Below are 18,661 nucleotides of genomic sequence, written 5' to 3'. Positions count from 1 at the left end.
AACCATTACTTTAGCAAAAAATGTTTTTCTTGCTACCTTTGTTTGAATTCAAGTCACAGTAGCTTGTAAGCATATTTATTACATGATGTACTGTTATAAAAGCTACATTACTACTACATTTTAGTACTTTTGATCAAGTGAAGACCATTTACTTTTTTTTTAGTGTGTGTGTGTGTAGTCAAATCAAAGATGCTTTTTTTTTCCAGCAAGTTAATGATTTTTTTTCTCTCTCTTCAGCTTGAACCCAAAATATGACAAATAACAATCACACTGAATTTCCTTATCTATTGACCAGGAATGTCCTCTAAGAATGAATATTCTTCTGAATAATGAATAAGTTTGTTTGTTTGTTTGTTTGTTTGTTTGTTTGTTTTTCCAGTGTCTTTTGCCCAAATATATCCTTTCTACATTAGCACTATTGCAGAAGTCAATGAAATATATAAAAACCAAATTTTGTATGATAGAATGTAGAATTTGGGTGTACTCATGTGGGTGCCATCCACTTAAAATGTTGTACAGGGTGTACTGTATTTTGATTTGATTTTTACTGTCCTTGTCCATCATGAGGCTGGTGTAAATTCCAGAAAACTAACATTCATTGTTTTCTCTATTGCACTGCTGCATCATTACAAGTAAAAGGTAATGTTCACGATATTTGTTTGACACCACAGTAAGACGTGGACGCATGAAGCCATGTCGTTTGAAAAGACGAGTCTGCTCTAGTTTTCGACCATTACCCCTGCCCATACATCTGTGCCTTTATTCCCCAATTTTGTCCTACCTGTATATGAGTGTTGAATTGTATGTATTTCCTGTCCAACAGATTGTTTATCTTTCTCCAAAAAAAACAGTCCAAAAAATTGTGTATATGTGTATAGTCTGTTTAATGTATACTTGTCATATAAAAACAAAACCAAAAAAAAAAAAAATGAAGAAAAAAATTAGAAAAATAAAAGTGGAGAAAGTATGCATGTACATGTGAGAGGCGTGAGCCCCAAGTTTTTCATTTTTCATTTTTGATACCAAACAGGATCAGGAGCTGATCATGAGGATATGTAGCTCCTGGCCAAAATGGGATCAGATTTGTGGAAAACGTACAAGAAAGAAATGTGCCATTCGAGAGCTTCCAACTGCGCTTTCTTTGAAGCCGCTCTGGAAATACAGTGTGGTATCTTTGACTATTTGATGTCTTTGAGATACAAGTTTGCCAAAACATGTATTATTTGCAAAGTAAATGAGCTCAAGGCATTCCACTGGATTAATTTGTACCATACACAGGCCTCCCAACCATTCTGAATTTTGAGGAAAGAGTCTGAATTTTATACTACAGTATTAGAACCTCTTGTTTTAATAGGAGTTTCCTATTTGTCTTGATAATTTCACTGCACACTCCTATGGGAACTGCTCTTTCTTTCGTACTTTTGAGTCAAATCCTTATTTTTCAGTGAGAAAGGTTGGAAGGTCTGCATGCATGTATCCCAGTGTAAGAGGACAGTGCAACTTCATAAGTACATGTACAGTTTCTGCAGGCTCGAAGAAAAAAGTGAAAATTGTTTCTAAAGTGACCGGTGTGTCATACCCGAGTGGCTTCTGTGACCAAAGTTGGTGAGAAAAACCAGCAGCATATCCTTTCGTGTGAGTCTAGCTAGCGGAACATGTGTTCTGCTGCACCTTGCTCATTTGTCTTTTGCCAAAAAACATAAAGTGGCAATGAAAGAAAATGATTGCCACAGATGGTACAGTACATAGATACAGGAAAATTCCATCAAGATCTGACCTATCCAGGTGAAGCTGGAAATGTGATGGATAGAGAAAGAGATGACATGGATTTGTCAGAAATGATGTTCTAGGGCTGTGCAGAGCTTTGCAATAAATCGGCTCACTGCCTCTTCAAACTGTTTTGTATGTGCGTCTCTTACTTCGTCACAACATTTCGTGAGAGATTGAAAATTGAAGAATGTGTATGTGAGTGTGTCTGTGTGTGTTGAATGGGTGTTTAGTGTTTGTGCTTTGATGTATGTTGCACATGGCTTCAAACTGCAGCAGAAATGCACACTTGGGTGCGACAAAGGACACACATTATATTAATGCCATTGCACTTCAGTGAATTGCATATCAAGTCAAATCTAGTGCAATTTTAAAATACATTGTGCGTGTACTTTGTAAATACAGTAGATCATCGGTTTGACACATCTATGCTATACGGTCAGAATATACGTGTCTGAGGTGCTCTACCACAATTCGCACGTTCTATACAATTTTATCAGCTGACGCATCAAAATTACTACATGTACTTCTTTCTTTTTTTTTACTTCTCGATGTACTGTATACATGTACTGGAATACACTTTGGCCCGAATTCACGAAGGTGGTACAATTGAAACCATGGTTAAACCATGGACAAAGACCGTAGTTTTGTATGGGGCACTAAGTGTCGCATGGCCTATTTTGTTACGAAATATTCCATAACAATATATAACGAAATATTCCATGCGACACTTGGCACTCCATACAAAACTACGGTCTTTGTCCATGATTTAAACCATGGTTTCAATTGTACCACCTTCGTGAATTCGGGCCATCCTGTACCATGATTGTATTTCTGTGTGTGATTGTAGGTATGTTTGGTCATCATGTCTGTTTTTCTATCCGTTCGTGTATGAGTGCAGGAGACACTACAGTAGACTCCCGTTATAACGAAGTCGTCGGGACCGGCAGTTTTCTTTGGCTATGTCGAAATTTCGTTATAACCAAACGATAAACAATAAAAATACATAGAGTGGATAATGATGTGGCCTGAATTTTTACTTCGTTGTAACCGGAATTTCATTATAACCGTGTTCATCACAACGAGAGTGCACTGTACCACCGTTTGTGGGTGCTAACCTGACATAAGCTTGCAAGATGCAGACGGGTAAAGTTGACTTTTGGACAAGATCAAAGAAATCACACTGTAAAATGGCAGCTTCATTGAAATATACTATTGTTTGGTAAACAGTTTTGGAATGTTCATTTCACAAGTTTTACATGGTTTCATAAAAGAAATACACACAGTATAGGTAACGACATGCAAAAGACATACCAAAGACAAATCTTTATCCAGTAAGAATTCCATCCAGGTCAGGGTAATATATACATTATTGTATTTACTGTATAAGGCTATGTATTAGGCCGTCGTCTTATTACTGTTCGCACTCTCAAACTCCCAGATTGGTCGACAAGGAACATAAAAGCGCAGTAACTGAGAGAATTTATTGTGAAACATCTAATTGATTGCAACGTACTGTCAACAACATTAGAGCGCGCTCTTCTGATTTCACACGCCATATGATACTAAATTCATCATGAAAGTACATGTAGCTACCATTGGTATAACATACCTCGCAAAGATGAGTAAGTGCTTCTTGTGTTATAGTTATAAGTTGTTTCCAACCGTTCATTTACACCATATCTTATTATTTTTTTAATGCTCATTTTAGCAGAAACGGTACAGAATCACTGAAGATTTGATGTGCGTTTTCTATGGTGTGTGTGAGCTTCTGGTATCAAAACTTGAAACAAGAATGACGTCTTGGAAAAATACACTTGTACTCCCTGATTACTATAATTTATGATATAGGTAGTTATTCTGTTCTTTACTAGAACAGCCATGAAGATTATGTCACGGAAACCAGCAAATAAGACTTTAACAATGTAGTAACTTAACAATGGAAGCATGCCAAATTCTGGCAGGGTTTATCTGCATTTCAATCAAAAAGAGTGCCTTACTCTTTCATACACTCACAGAAATTGTACACTGTATTTGTGGAAATAATAATTAATAAAGTCTTTGTCTTGAGTTGCACATGACACATACTGATATGAAATTTATATTTCATACTTTTCATCTCTTATAGACCAACAGAAGAATAGATTAAGTTCTCCCACAACGATTTTATTTGGTATGCAATGATAATATATTCATCGCTTGCATACACAGACAAATATGAATGTGCAGTATTGTCAATAGGCCTATGAAATCTCAAGATATAAAGGAGACTCGGTTTCCCCTTTTCCTTCTTTTTGTACATTTATCGGTTCTTCTGAAGTCAGGAATGACCGGTTTTACTGCACTGACAACTTCACTTGCTTGCGCTTTTCATGGAAAGTCCCCATGTGAATTGATGAATACATCGTCCTCTAACCGTAGAACGCGAATAAAAACACGCCAACTCCAGCCAGGAGCACGCCGTTCCACGCCACGATCTTCTTGATCAGGGGCCTCTCTACTATCGACGTCATCTTCTTCTCCAACGCTCTCTTTTCCTCCTCGCTCAGGGGCTCGTCATCGGGCACAGTTGTGTCGATGCTGCAGAGGAAGTTCCACGTCTTTCCCAAGAAGCTCGTCCTCTTTGCCGCCTCTGTTCCCGCCAAAAGCAGTACAAAGTATAACAATAATCAATTTAAGGATGAATTGAATTGTCGCAGTAATTGTAAATGTTGCCGTACTTTCAGTTAAATATTTTGAGGTTTAAAAAGAAAGGATGACTGGCCATAGTAATTATGATGTTGAAATTACATTATTGGTTAAGGAATTCCTTATACTCGTGTTTCTACCCCGGTAGCTGAAATATCTACTTGATTATCATGTGAGGTAAACGGCAGATCAGAAATCGGGAACTGAGTGTATTATCAAACCCGTAGAGATTTACCGGTACTCTACATCGGAGGAGAGAGGTTAAATACTGGACTATATAGTAGCAAAAGGGTAATTCAAATCAATTCAATTTTCAATTTCAATTTTATTTGTTCAATTCCATCAAGCACAAAAGAGATTTCTTTTGCATGCAGCCTATCTACTTTGTACTCTACTTAAGTGTATATAATATATATATATATATTTTTTTTTTTGGTTCCAACCATAACTTTTTATAGTTATTCGTGTTCATACAATTAACATGCACTGGTTGCGTATAGGCATATCGTGACTATCGAGAAGTTCGGGTCTACCAGCGAAATCTTCCAAGCTGGCTGGCAACAAGTGTTGACGATCGAGTGTCTTTTCAAAGGTTATCAACAAGTTGGGTTTACATCAATGCGCTATGTACTTACGCTCAGCAATTTCCTTCATTTTTTCGATCTTGATTGCCTCGTTTTCCTTGTCCTTCAAAGCCTGTTTCTCTGACATTGGTTCCCGGGGAAGCGTGATGTGTTTGGACCACCACGTGAGACGGACAAGCTATATGGAAAATGTGAAGATGACACGCATGGTATTTAATCACTTTGGTTTGGTTTATTGGTTTTTTTTTCCATTTTTTTAAATTCGAACAATATCATACATAACATATTACGTAGTATTAGCATGACATACAGTGGATAATTAACTAAGTACAAGATATATAAAATATGATATCATTTAACGAAATAATAAAACAATATTGTGATATTCCTGTCAAATTACAATGATGACAACGTTCATGTAATCATGTCATTAATCTCTTGGAAATGATATTTGAATCGCACAGGAGACCACCATCATAAGGAGTTATGCATGGGCTTTGAGTAAATAAGGGAAATATACAAACAAACATATGAATGACATGTATGTGTACAAGAAACTCTACACGATGATTGTAATACTTTCATTGTCATTTATTCATGTAAATGCAGTGGTAACGAGAATCGGAAGTAACGTGACTGTGTTCTTAGCAGAGGCAGCGGGACAAATATACCCGAATGCAAAGAGGCGACGAAAGGATGGAACGGCTATTCACACTCGCTTCACATGATTGTAAACTTTGTCCTTTTTTTTTTACCCTCACAATTAACTACAGAACAGTCACTGATTACTGAAGTACTGTAATGTATACGATGTTTTTTCACAAAATTAATCTTCCCCCATTAGGTGAGAAAAAAAATAGTTTTGCAAGTTTGTTCTTTTTCTTTCTTTCCACCAAATGCCTACACATTACTAAAAGAAAAAAAAAACAATTCATGCAAGTGGACAATGAAAAGTCACGGGGAATAGAATACTTCGACGCATACAAAATGTTCCATCTGTGTGTACACAATGATTATCATCTATATCTTTTATCTGTCTATTTGTCCATTTATCTATCTATCTATCTATCTATTTATCTATCTATTTATCTATCTATTTATCTATTTATGTATCTGTCTGTCTCTCTATCTATCTATGTTATGAAATGTAACTGTGTGTGTGTGTGTGTGTGTGTGCGCGTGTATGTGTGGCTGCAGTAGGCGGAGAAATTATAAAGGTATATAATAATTATGATATCACGGACGCAGAATCATACACAAAAGAGAACAATATCTTGATGATGATATACCTAAAACAAAATATATCTTATTTTATAGAACTCGAAAGCTCTTGCCTTAATGGACGGGATTGGTTTGGACAGCAGACTGATGACCACAATACAGACGAGAGTGGCACCATACAGGAAACAGGCGAAGTGAAGATAGTGGAAATTCTTCACCAATCCGGGTCGCACGTCCTCCTCGCCACAGGGAGGGACCCCGTACACGATGTCGAGCATCGCCCGCGTCACGCCGATCAGGAATCCGCAGATGATTCCGTAGAAAGCCCCCTATACACAGATGGAAGAGTAAAGAGAAATCTTTTCAGTCAGGCATTTTGTTTGTTTAGTTTTTTCTTTGTGTGTGTGTGTGTGTGTGTGTGTGTGTGTGTGTGTGTGTGTGTGTGTGTGTGAGGGGGTGACAAAATCATTTCCAATGAAGGACTCTGTAATAAGAAGGAGGCAGGTTAATGATAGATGATAGATATGGGGTATTCATATCTTTGCTCTATTAATACGACTATTGGGATAGAGATGTTTTCTTTCAATGAAATAGGGTCCGTTTCGGGGTTCGAATCTTTTGAATGTTAAATCATCTCTCATTAATTTTACCTAAAGATGATTACTAGAATTATGTGTCCACAAAGTTAGACGGCCGGCACTAGTGACGTGCAGTATTGATTTTGATTGATTTTATTTTATTTCTGAATTTCTTTTTCATACATAAATGAAATACAAAGTGAATTGAACGACCTGGGTATAATTGAGCATAGTATGATTTGAATCTGACAGTTAAAACAAATAAATTATTGATTCAATTATCCAACTTTTTCTAACACAATGTAAAATGAACACAAACAAGCAGTATTTTATGGATATGTTTATGCAAAAATATGACGTGACCCACCGTTTCGTTGATTCGTTCTGACAAGATGGCGGCCGTGTATAGAGCGAACATGGTTGGTGAGAAATAGGACGAGATGGATTGAATGTAGACGAAGAGCTCGCCGGACCCAAAGGCCTCGATGACCGGAAGCCACAGGATACTGACCACCACTAGGACTAGAGTACATAACCTTAAGGGGGAAAAAAAAAGTTACGAAACGAAATGCTACGAAGTCGGGGATTGGTTGGGGCTCTGTGGTATGAAAGGAAAGTTCTTGACTATCAACGAAGGTCACAAGTTCGAATCTTAAAAAGAAAATAACACCTTCCAACAAGATGTTGGAACCCAAACGATGTCCCTTTTTTAGCTGGATGTACGTGCGATAATGCCATCGGGTGATAGTTATAGTAACGGGGTCATGGCTGGGGAGTGCTACTACTAAAGAGGATCAACCGTGGGGAAATACGACCATATCGATACTGCTATCATTGTTTTTAGAAGTAGAAACAGTGGCTTTCAAATCCTTGACATTATTATCATCACCATCATTATCGATATGTCATTGTTGCGATCACTGCGGTCAAAATTCAATATCATATATTTCTGATAGACTGATAGAAACCTCCGTGGCTAGTAAGCTTCCATCATCCTAGTGTACATATGACACATATAGGCATACATATACATATGAACTGATTTAAACAAATAATCTGAATCTGAGTTTCAGCAGGGTATGAAAAAGAAGACTTTTTTTTAGCGAAGTCAAGCGAAACATTTGCTTTTCTCACGATATTCCAATTTTAATGATGATAATAATGACACTTTAATGAATCTTAAGTTATCATGATTTGAACTGTGGGTTGCAGAATGGAATTGCCATGGTGTTCTGTTCACTATAGAAACAATCTCAAACAAATCTGAAAATGTTTGAGACAGTTTACTACACGGAGCTATGAATCCGCCTTACTTTCCCGCCACCACAAGTTCCAGTTCCGTGGACGTCGGTCGGACCTTGAGCCAAACGTCGATCACGAACATGGAACTAGCGCTGTTGAATATGGACGTTAGGGAACTCATGAGCGCGGCAAGCATGGCTGCCAACATGAGACCTTTTAAACCTGCAGAAGAAAGGAGAGGGAATTAATAGCGAGATACTTACAGTGATAATCACAGATTACCTTGTAGAATTTGATGTCATAATGATTTTCCTATTATTGGATCTTAGTGTTTATTGTGACCTTGATAGCGTGCTCGGAGGTTAATCCCCTCATGTCGTACAGGTAAACGACATTTACTGTATGATCTCTTATATCCATCGCTCAATGTGAATCACACACAAGGTGTACCTTGGTACTAATAAGCTTGATCTTGTCATACAAGCGATTGAAAAGATACTGATAATCTTTATGTTCTGGGGCCCGTTGCATAAAACTTATCGTTGAATTTCAATGGTAACTACCGTCAAAATTAGGCGTCACAGCCAATCAGCATCAAGGATTATAAAATTTACCGCTAATTTGAAGACTTACCGCTAGAAAGGAGCGGTAAGCCCAGCGGTAAGGGTTTTATGCAACAGGGCCCAGATGTTATAGTTGATGTGTTTGCTGTTGTGTTTCAAAGTCTCTATAATGAGGTTTTCCCAAGCAAGTACCAATAATGGACGTCGATTCAATGCTGGTAAATGGCATGTTGTCTTTTTCTATTTCAAAAAAGATGAATTGCTGTTGTGTGTGATACACAAAAATGAATGCTGGACTGGACGCCATTAAATTATCTGATAAATAATCGATTTCACACAAAAATGAATTGTCAGCACTGCATTATATTTTTAAAAAAAAACTTACATTGATGTTATCAAGGATACAGATGTAACGATGTCACAAAATCCTTGTGAAACGTGTATTATATTATTACGTGGGAGAGGGACTGTAAGAATTCATACACACATACACACACATATTTTTTTATGATATACATATACATATATAAACACATATACACACATATACACACGCACACACACGCACGCACTCACACCAAAAACAAGACAAACAAACAAACAAACAAACAAACAAACAAACAAACAAGCAAACGCAGATACAACTTTCTATCGCTATCCAACTCATCCTGCATCACTCACCTGGAGGCATGAGATATATCAACATCCTCGGGTATGCAATGTTGGAACAGCCGTATTGGTTGCTGCAAACGTTTTCGCATATGCCTGGCTCGACACACGCCACTTCATCTGAAACAGAGATATGCAAATTAATTTCACTTTGAGGGCGTGTACCGAACTATGTAATAAAAATAGTGATCCAAATTAGTGAATAATTTCATGTGTTCAGCTGCACAGTAGACAGGACGAGCATCAATATTACCATCATAGTTTTAGGTCTTTTCTTTTATCGTTTCGGCAGTTAACTATCAAGACGAATTAGACTCTCATATTTCAGGGGACATAACAAAATATTGCCCTCACCAGGATCATATTCACTAATGTCACACTTTCGGATATTCCATCTGGTTGGTTAGCAATATATGTAGCAATCCTGTCATGGTAAAAAGCTTTCTCGTGATACTGTACACTATAGCTAGCTTTCAGGAATTGAAAGAGAAAGTCCCTGGCTTGTATCATGATTGGAAGGAACGGTGCTTCACCTAAGACATGTGAAAACTTTAGATCACGAAGTTATGCACTCTGGATCTATGTGATACGGACATTGATTTTAGAATAAGAGAATATGAATCTTCAGACAAAGTGTACTACAGAAATCGGGAAAACAATATTGTTAATTTTAGAGTTTTCACATGAAACAGTGAATATTGTATTGGCCGAAATCGCTATTATGAAATTAAGACATGGGACGCGGTGGCATCGCCTCAAAACGTTTTCGTTTGTCCAAACATGACATTTAATCTGAAACTTGCAGTAGTAACCAAACCCGAAATTATATAATCTACGATAGGATATATAGTTATTGATATGTTTCTCTCATTAATTCCCTTCTTTAAGGTAACTTCAATGAGACTTTGTTTACCAGGCCACAGCGATCTACTAATCATCCCAGGGATGATCATAAGGAAGAAGGGTAGGATTTTACAGTATCCCGCCAGAATGGTACCAGCCTTGGCTTCAGACACGTCTGCCGCCGCCAACGTTCGCTGGACAATCACCTGCACAAGCAAACGTCACCGGAAACATTACATATTATGTTATATACTATATATCATATATTATATATTGTATATTATATATTGTATATTGTATATTATATATTATGAAATTTCCGATCTTTTCTTTTGTCCCTGTATCCCATCTGACAATCGCTCTATTTTAGCATTTCGTGTGCAAAATTCGTTGCTTTGGAACATTACGTTTAATTTTTAGCACAGCCCCTCTGATGAAACGGCAAAATCCATGATTTCAATTTTCTATGTCATAAAACTCTTCTAGGATCATATCGACTGCAAAGCAAAATGACATCAGTGAGAACCAATTGATCTGAAATCACAATTGCATATGACATTGTGATATAAGTTGTTTTAGCCGTCTGTCTTTTAGTAACTGCAATGGCAGTGCGTTTTCTATGTATTTCTCTTTATTGCATATCGTATATCGTATGTCTGAGACAGTGTGAATACAAGTTGGTTGACGCCATCATGCCTGTATGTAAAAATTACGTTTGCAGGGAAGGCCTATGTCTCATTGGAACTTTGTGGTGCATGCGATGTCGCTTGTTATATTGATGGTGATGATAAATTTCTCCAGATGAGGGGATGTTCTTAAAGATGTTATAGGATCTGTTATTCACCTGATTAGTACAGAAATACCAGGCAGAGAGCAGGAAAATTCCCATCACCACTCCAGGCCAGGGTAGAGCGTTCGGGTTGGTAGCGCGTGCGTCGCGAAAAATGTGGAAAGCGTCGGGGGTCGGTATGCCGCAAGAGGTGTTGCCGTAGATGGCGGTAGTGTTGGGTATGGCTGTCATGTACTTGATGTACAGTTGGTCCAAGCCTCCGATTTCGTTCAATCCTAGCATACGAAAAATGACTTGCATATTTAATTTTTTTGAGGTAAACATCAGCAGTGAAGACGACTCACTCATAGAATGTCAACATTAGTGAATATCAAAAACCACGTTCATCTTTTTACTTTGGAGAAGATCTCCCATTTCCTGTAGACAAGAGAGAGATAGTGGAACACAGAAATATTCAAACAAGCGTGACGCCAGTCCTGTATTCCACGCTGATGAAGAGGTACTATTGATAAGAACATTACTGCATTAACTACTAACAAAGTAATTTTGAAAGTAGTGTGCCACGGAATCATGGGTAGACATAAGAAAGACACTTCGATTTATGCAAACCACAATCTCGTCACCACCTAATAACAATCACTTTAATGGATGCCGTTGATAGAGGAGAAGAGGTGCCCGGGAGTATGAACTCAATGGAAACCACGCTTTCATCATCTTTATGTGCTGCCAAGTATGTATAGTAAACATGAAAAGAAATCCCGGCTCGGTTCGCCGATCCCGCCGTCACACCCCTATCCCAAATCACGACTCATCCATAATTCTTCATGCCAATCCCATTCCTCCGTCACGCCCCATCTCACACCCCTTTCCCTCTCCCCTCAGATCCCAACTTTCAAAGAAGATAAGAGCAAATGTCACAATGAATTGGAGAATAAATTGTTCTTTTGGTCTGACAAGTATTACATGGACACTAACACTAACCGATGCCCATCAAGATGAATGCTCCTGTGATCATAACTACTGTCTGCAGTGCGTCCGTGTAGATGACGGCTTTCAGCCCACCGGCCACCGTGTAGATGGTCGTTAGAGCCAGCAGGAGGATGGTCGAGAGGTAGATGTTCCATCCAAGGGCCTCTCGGATGATGATTGAGCCAGCGTACATCTCAGCCTATGGGACCAAGGAGAGAGAAAGTCAGTATAAAGAAAAAAGAACAAAATTGTCAGAAGCCCTTTTTACACTTGTGTTTCTTAACCCCGGACTTTCTCTGACCCAGGACTATTGTTAGTCCCGTACCAATTTTTTCAGCTTTTTACACTCGCCAATTAATCCCGTACTAAGCTCTTGTCCGGGGCTAAGAAAAAATTGACCTTTTTACACTCGTATTTCTTAGTCCGGTACTTTCCAAACTACAAGAATATTCATGATTACGCTGTGTACTGTACACGTACCCGCACGCACCGGCAGCACTTGATTACCTCGTTTCTGATTGGTCAGTGAGGGTCGGACTTCGTCTCCGTCGCTTAGCCCAGGATTATTTTTTCGTTCTGTTTACACTCACTTGCTTGGCACCGCAATTGCGGTGCTAACCCTGCTATTTTGCAGGGCCAGATAGTACCGGACTATCGGTGGGGCTAGCCCACTTTGGCAAAAACGAGTGTAACAGAAAGTGGGCTAAGGATAGTCCCGTACCAACGGTGGGGCTAAGGCCCTGCCCCCCCCCCCCCCCTTAGCCCCACCGTTGGTACGGGACTAAGCAAAAATTTACAAGTGTAAAAAGCCCTATAGACGCACAAAATTATGCAATCATACTGGAAGAAGTAAAAGAGCACAGTACAAATTCACGGTCCTGCAGAAACACAGTCATTTTGGAAACCCGGACCATGGAGAGAGACAATCAGTATAAAGAAAACGAAACAGATTACTAGCATTGTAATAGACACACAAAGTGCCATGTGCCCTGCTCCTCAAAGTGTTTTGGTGAGATATGGTGAATGATGCAAACAGACCGGAAGAAGAAAAGGAGAACAACAAAAGTTCACGGTCCTGCAGGAACACAGTCATATCGGAAATATAAATAGTCTGGCGTTATCAGTACTTCAAAGTGAAGCACCTCAAAGTGAATTAAAAAGTTTGAATGTCCTTCACCATATAGTGTGATGGTATCTAGTATCCAGCGTGGTTCTCGTGCTTTCATTATTTTGCGCTCGTGAATGAATGGGAAGGGAACAGGATGTTTACTGATTACTTTACCTGAAAGTAAATACGATTCTAAACATCTTACTATCAATAAGAATGCGACTGAAACAAGCACGAATCGCTCAACCATTGATACTTAAACTTGAAAGTTAAACCATGTTTCATCTGCTTTAAACTTACCGACAATGAGGCTAGGACGAGCAGGAATAGGTTGATTACGGATATGCCCACTTGGAGGCGCTCTCCACCAAAACGCAGCTTCAGATACTCCGGGACAGTTGTGATCTGGAAAAAAAAAATACACCGCATTATTCATTTAGAATTCTAAGCACTGTAGACCACTATCAACATGAACACTTCGTGTATAGACTTTAAATTGAAATGTTGGTTGCATTTTGTCCTTTTTGTCGAGTAGGAGAGTTGAATAGACCATGTCAGGGGAGGAACATTGAAGATAGCGAGATCATTTACGATACTTGGAGGATCGCAAGAAATGTTGCCATATACCTTTTGATTAATTGAAATACCAAATAGCAGTTAACGATCATCATGGAACTGATTCATGAACGAATGAATGAATGAATTATATGGATTGGGGGAGTCTGACACACCCCTTGTACGGAATGAAACTCAAGTACTCTCGTAAATCTAAAAAACAATGAAATAGCGTTGAGCGGACACTCGCTGCAACAGTGTGAATTATTTGACAATTCATCCAACATCATATACCGCTGTATATCTTTCATGAACTAGCCTCGAGATACGTACCCCAGAAGCAAAGTATACAGGGACGAATATGAACCCAAGCAGAAGAAGGCAGAATATTCCCTGGAAATTTGGTGGAAACAAAAACACAGCATGTTACATTACAAGGCTTCAAATTCATCTAAGCATTAAAAAAAAAAGGAAATTGTACAAAGATTTCACAACCCCCATCAAGAAAATGAATACATTAGTACTGCAGATGATAATAACAATGATAATGATTATAGTGATACAGTAATTATAAAAATAAAATGATTATCATCATCACCTACTCAAAGATAACAATGTAATGGTAATGATAATGATATAAAGAACAACATCAACAATAACAATACTAACTAATGACGATAGAGTATGAGTCAAATATGAACGACACGACGGTCACTGCCTATGTGACAGCACAAAGCAGAGAACGTAATTTCTATCTGGAAGATGTTAATGCTGCAATAGTGGTTGCTTAATCTCTATCAATAATGATACCCGAGAAATACAACTTCATATTCACTTTGGCCAAGTATATTGGTACTTTGATACTACAATATCACCACCCAACCTTATACTATAGAAACGAAGAGCTTAGAGTAAGTGTGATGTCCAAGGAAGTTTTCATATGACTATAGCTTATAACTCTCACCAGGTGTTGACAAAATGTATTGACTTGTCAAGCAACATCACGTACTAACCTGGAATTCATAGGCGATGACTGCATATCCGGAAGCTGCGGCTGACCCGGCCAGACCAATGAATGAACTACTTCCGATGTTACTCACATACAACGATAGACCGACCTGAAAATATGTTTTTGCGTAATGGTAAATAAGTACAAATGCTTTTTAAAAAGCTTGTTGGTAAAAGGCAAATCGCTATTAAAGAAGGACGTAAGTGACTCATGATTGTGCAATACAATGTATCTCTTATTCACTGTATACGTGCAGAATATCCCTAGCTTGAAATATCAAATCTGTAAGCCCCCAATCTTAAAAGTTAATTATGTTTTTTTATGAAAAAGTAATCAGATTCTCAAGGACAACATTGCTTAGTTCTCTTCTTTCCACACGGGCACAGATCTCTATTACTTACCACCGAAAAGAAGATTTTTAAAAAGTTTCTAGGTGTTTATCATCATGATAATGTCAAGGACTCAATTCAATCTGTGACTGCGTCGTCATCAACACGTAAAAATCCTGTACGAACAGATTTTTTTTATAAAAAAAAAATCAGCATTCTGAACGTGATGCTCATGCATCCATAAACCTGTTTACAATTATCCACTTGTGCCTTTTCCATTTACAAAGAAATTTTTAAAAAATGTTGCGTTTTAGGCGGAGAAAATACAAACTCACCAGCCACCACGACATATCTCGTCCTGCGAGAAAGTATCCACTTGTTGTGTTTTTGTCCGAACCCCGCCATGATGCCTGTGTAACGTATAAGGAGAAAATGCTGAATGAAAACCATGGGAAAAGTTAAATTCATAAAGAGATTATCTTTGCGTTCAGCGGCAGTGTAAGAGCAACCACAATCGTTTGAAAAGACGATATAGATTACAGAGTTGAGGTCTGAAGTTGCACACACTGATAATCATATTAAAGAAAATAAGTATATCACTTTTCCAGAATGATTTGTGTTATTTTGTGATATACACTTTATTCGGGTAGAGATTTTCGGATTCCCAAAAGACATAAATAATAAATGGGAAAAACCAAAACAGAGCGTAAGGTACATGATTCTGAGATACTTATGTTTTGATCAATGATAAGACATCTAATCCAATTCAGAAAGGAAAATATTGACATTTTAGCACCTCCCCGTGCAGACTAAATGGATTTTACAACAACTTTAAATAAAGAAACGGTGACGAGAAATGCTAAAAAAAGATACTTAGATGAATCCAGGGTTTAAATAGTTAATATTATATGAAAATAAGACAGAAAATATACCACATAAAAAAAAAAAAACTTGGATGACAACGCTTGAATGCCATTTAAAGGCGAGATAAGGAAATCTGTACGCTGTTCTCATTTGCTGTCTTGTCGAAAAAAAAAAAAAATCAAACCAAAATACAAGAGAATTCAAGACACAAGGACCTAATTAACCAAAACGGATCGCTCGGCTGAATAAATATTTGCTCTTTGCGAAGACAGTGAAGCCAAAGTGGAAGAGTATAGATCATGCTCAAAATAAAACAAAACAAAAGAATACTGGTTGGTCTGTAAACTAGCACAAAGGAAGCCCCTGGTTTTTTAAAATGGCACAGCTATTAAATATTTAATGCCTCATCAGTCGTCTTTTCGCGATTCAAAATGCGACACCTTTGCTATCTTGTTGGCAATGCAAGGGCTGAACTGCAGGTCTCATGTCTGCGTCCTTGGCATTCCATGTGACCTTTTTTTTTTTTTGGGGGGGGGGGGCTTGACATATAGTATGCGGTTGTGGATGCCTGACGAATGGTCACTATATTTTGTTCATGTTGAAAACCTTTTTTTTTTTACGTGCACTTCCGACTATTCTCTGCAATCATTACTTGCTTCTCTACTAACCAATGATTTTATCAAATGAAATAGATAGAAAGAGAGATAGATGATAGATAAATAGGTAGATAGATAGATAGATGATAGATAACTAGATAGATAGATGATAGATAGATATTAGATAGATAGATAGATAGATAGATAGATAGATAGATAGATAGATAGATAGATAGATGGATTAAAGGGATAGAGGGCAACAAAGACGGGGACTTATTGTGTGATTGTGAGCTAACTTCTCTTACTTGTGTCGTGGACCTATATCTTCGGTCACCTCTGATTACTTTTGAGTCTTTTCGAAACGAGTGCCCTATGTTTTAAGCTCTGAAAGATGTGTCAATATAGTCACCGTTGCCTCGACAGGATGGTGGATATAAGTGCGGAAGTACTGATGAAGATGGTGAAGAAATCAACTTGAATATCACGGTCATTTTTTATGAAGATGCGAGCCCTGATATTAATGATATAACGTCACTCATAAACTTGAAACCAGTGTGTCTAATTCCCATTCGAGCTACAGATATAGCTGCCTTTATTCTCTTCATTTTGTTTTTCTTGAGTAAGGATATCAGCGTTCGTTTCTGGGATTCGTCCGAGAGATAAACTTTGATCGCAACCTGTTTACACCCTGGATCTTAATGATAATGCATTGCAGCTATGGGCTACTGTGCGCACTGTTCTATCTTAATTACTTAATTCAGTAATGTAATCGCGATTCGCACGATGTGTAGTGCTGAAAGAATTTAAGGGAGGCGTGTGTATGACAGGTATGAACTCTGCTCTGAGGAGAATGGACGAATAGTAATTATACTGTGTGAAAGAGCTGATGCTATTATCAACGTAATGTTATTGTTACACACTGCAACATGCGAGTGCAGGGGGGAAGGGTTGCTGGGGCTTGATGCTTCGACCCCAAACAACCTTTGCCTACAACAGCATCAATAACAATAATGATAAAAATATCAACAACAATAACAGTAAAAACAACAACAACATGTTTCGCGGCCCCTGGAGTGGAATGTAAAAACTTGTTCATTGTAACAACAACAACAACAACAACAACAACAACAACAACAAAAAATCCCAAATTAATTGATCGGACAGGGTCAATATACGCCTTATTGACAATTGGAGAAATAGAGAAAACAACAAGCAAGAAATCTTCACCTGCCATGGCTATATATTCTTCTCTCTCTCTCTCTCTCTTTCTCTCTTATGATATGTTTGCACTCTTATATTCTTTGTTGAAAATGAAAATATACAAATGAAATAAACAAATGAAATAGAAAAAACACTACATTTTGGTGGGTGTTGACTGAAGTTAAACTGTGAGCAGGCCCTGATGAATTCCCCATTCTCTAATACCCTCTGAACAATGCTGTACTGCTGATCGAGGCCGATTTTCATGCGACATGAAGACTGGTATACCCTATGATTCTTATATTGGAAATTTTATTTCATCACATACCCAATTATTGAGGCATCACAGGTTTTTTTTTTAATCTCTCTTGTCCAATTCAAGATCAAAAAGTTACAAAAAAATACAAATAATGTCGACACCATCAATATTTAGACAAACGAATGCTCAATGAAACGATGCCTCCATTCTTGCTGGAAGTTACTGCCAGTCGATAGGGCTTACTCAATCAAGACTATACAGCAAGATCACAGCAAGAGAATCAGAGAGAAAACTTCTCTTTTGGAGCATTTCATTGCCATGGCAACATTATATTTTGAATGAAAATCATACAGATATATTGTAGATTCAGCTAATTCATTCAGTTTCTGAGCAGCTCTCTATGTATAATAATGTTGATGCCCCGAAACCAGAGCAAAATAGAAAAGTAAACACTGTGTGCAATAAAAAAACTATCCAATATGAAGATTCCAAACACTTACCCAGATTCCGAGACTGAAGACGATAAGGAAGTGGAGAACGATGATGACGATGTCGACGGCAACCAATGCCGATGGCTCTTCATCCGCCATTGCAAAAATAGCGAGAAAACTCCAAAAATAATTATTATACAGTTATATTTGAATCAGTGGTCGTACGCAGCAGGCGACCAAGCCGTACCCTAGCCAAAGATAATACTCATGACAGTACAAACGAGAAAATGGTCCGATCCTGTGGTCCCAACAAGTGCAAAATACAGTGATTACCCAATCTGTGCCGATTTCATACGTTGCTTATTTATCTTATCACGTTTCAAGAGTCAATATAAG

The 18,661-nt window shown here is 38.0% G+C and overlaps 1 protein-coding gene across 1 annotated transcript; it reads right to left on the bottom strand.

The window, feature by feature from the left end:
- Positions 1 to 4,178: 4,178 nt before the first annotated feature.
- On the bottom strand, positions 4,179 to 18,424 carry LOC139722234 (sodium/glucose cotransporter 4-like). The gene is made up of 14 exons (XM_071633544.1): positions 18,335 to 18,424; positions 15,251 to 15,325; positions 14,591 to 14,695; positions 13,911 to 13,970; positions 13,323 to 13,427; positions 11,927 to 12,113; positions 11,000 to 11,220; positions 10,226 to 10,361; positions 9,325 to 9,432; positions 8,152 to 8,302; positions 7,206 to 7,374; positions 6,374 to 6,589; positions 5,091 to 5,217; positions 4,179 to 4,399 (listed from the first exon to the last, which is right to left on the bottom strand). The coding sequence occupies exons 1-14, from the start codon at positions 18,422 to 18,424 to the stop codon at positions 4,179 to 4,181; spliced, it is 1,971 nt and encodes a 656-aa protein (XP_071489645.1).
- Between the last annotated feature and the right edge of the window lie 237 nt (positions 18,425 to 18,661).

The sequence above is a fragment of the Diadema antillarum genome, unplaced genomic scaffold (genome assembly GCF_040938485.1).
Source record: "Diadema antillarum isolate AM-2024a unplaced genomic scaffold, OU_Dant_1.0 scf00000162, whole genome shotgun sequence".
NCBI classification, from domain to species: domain Eukaryota; kingdom Metazoa; phylum Echinodermata; class Echinoidea; order Diadematoida; family Diadematidae; genus Diadema; species Diadema antillarum.
Note: the sequence above shows the minus strand (reverse complement) of the source record. Positions and strands in the feature narration are given on the sequence as shown.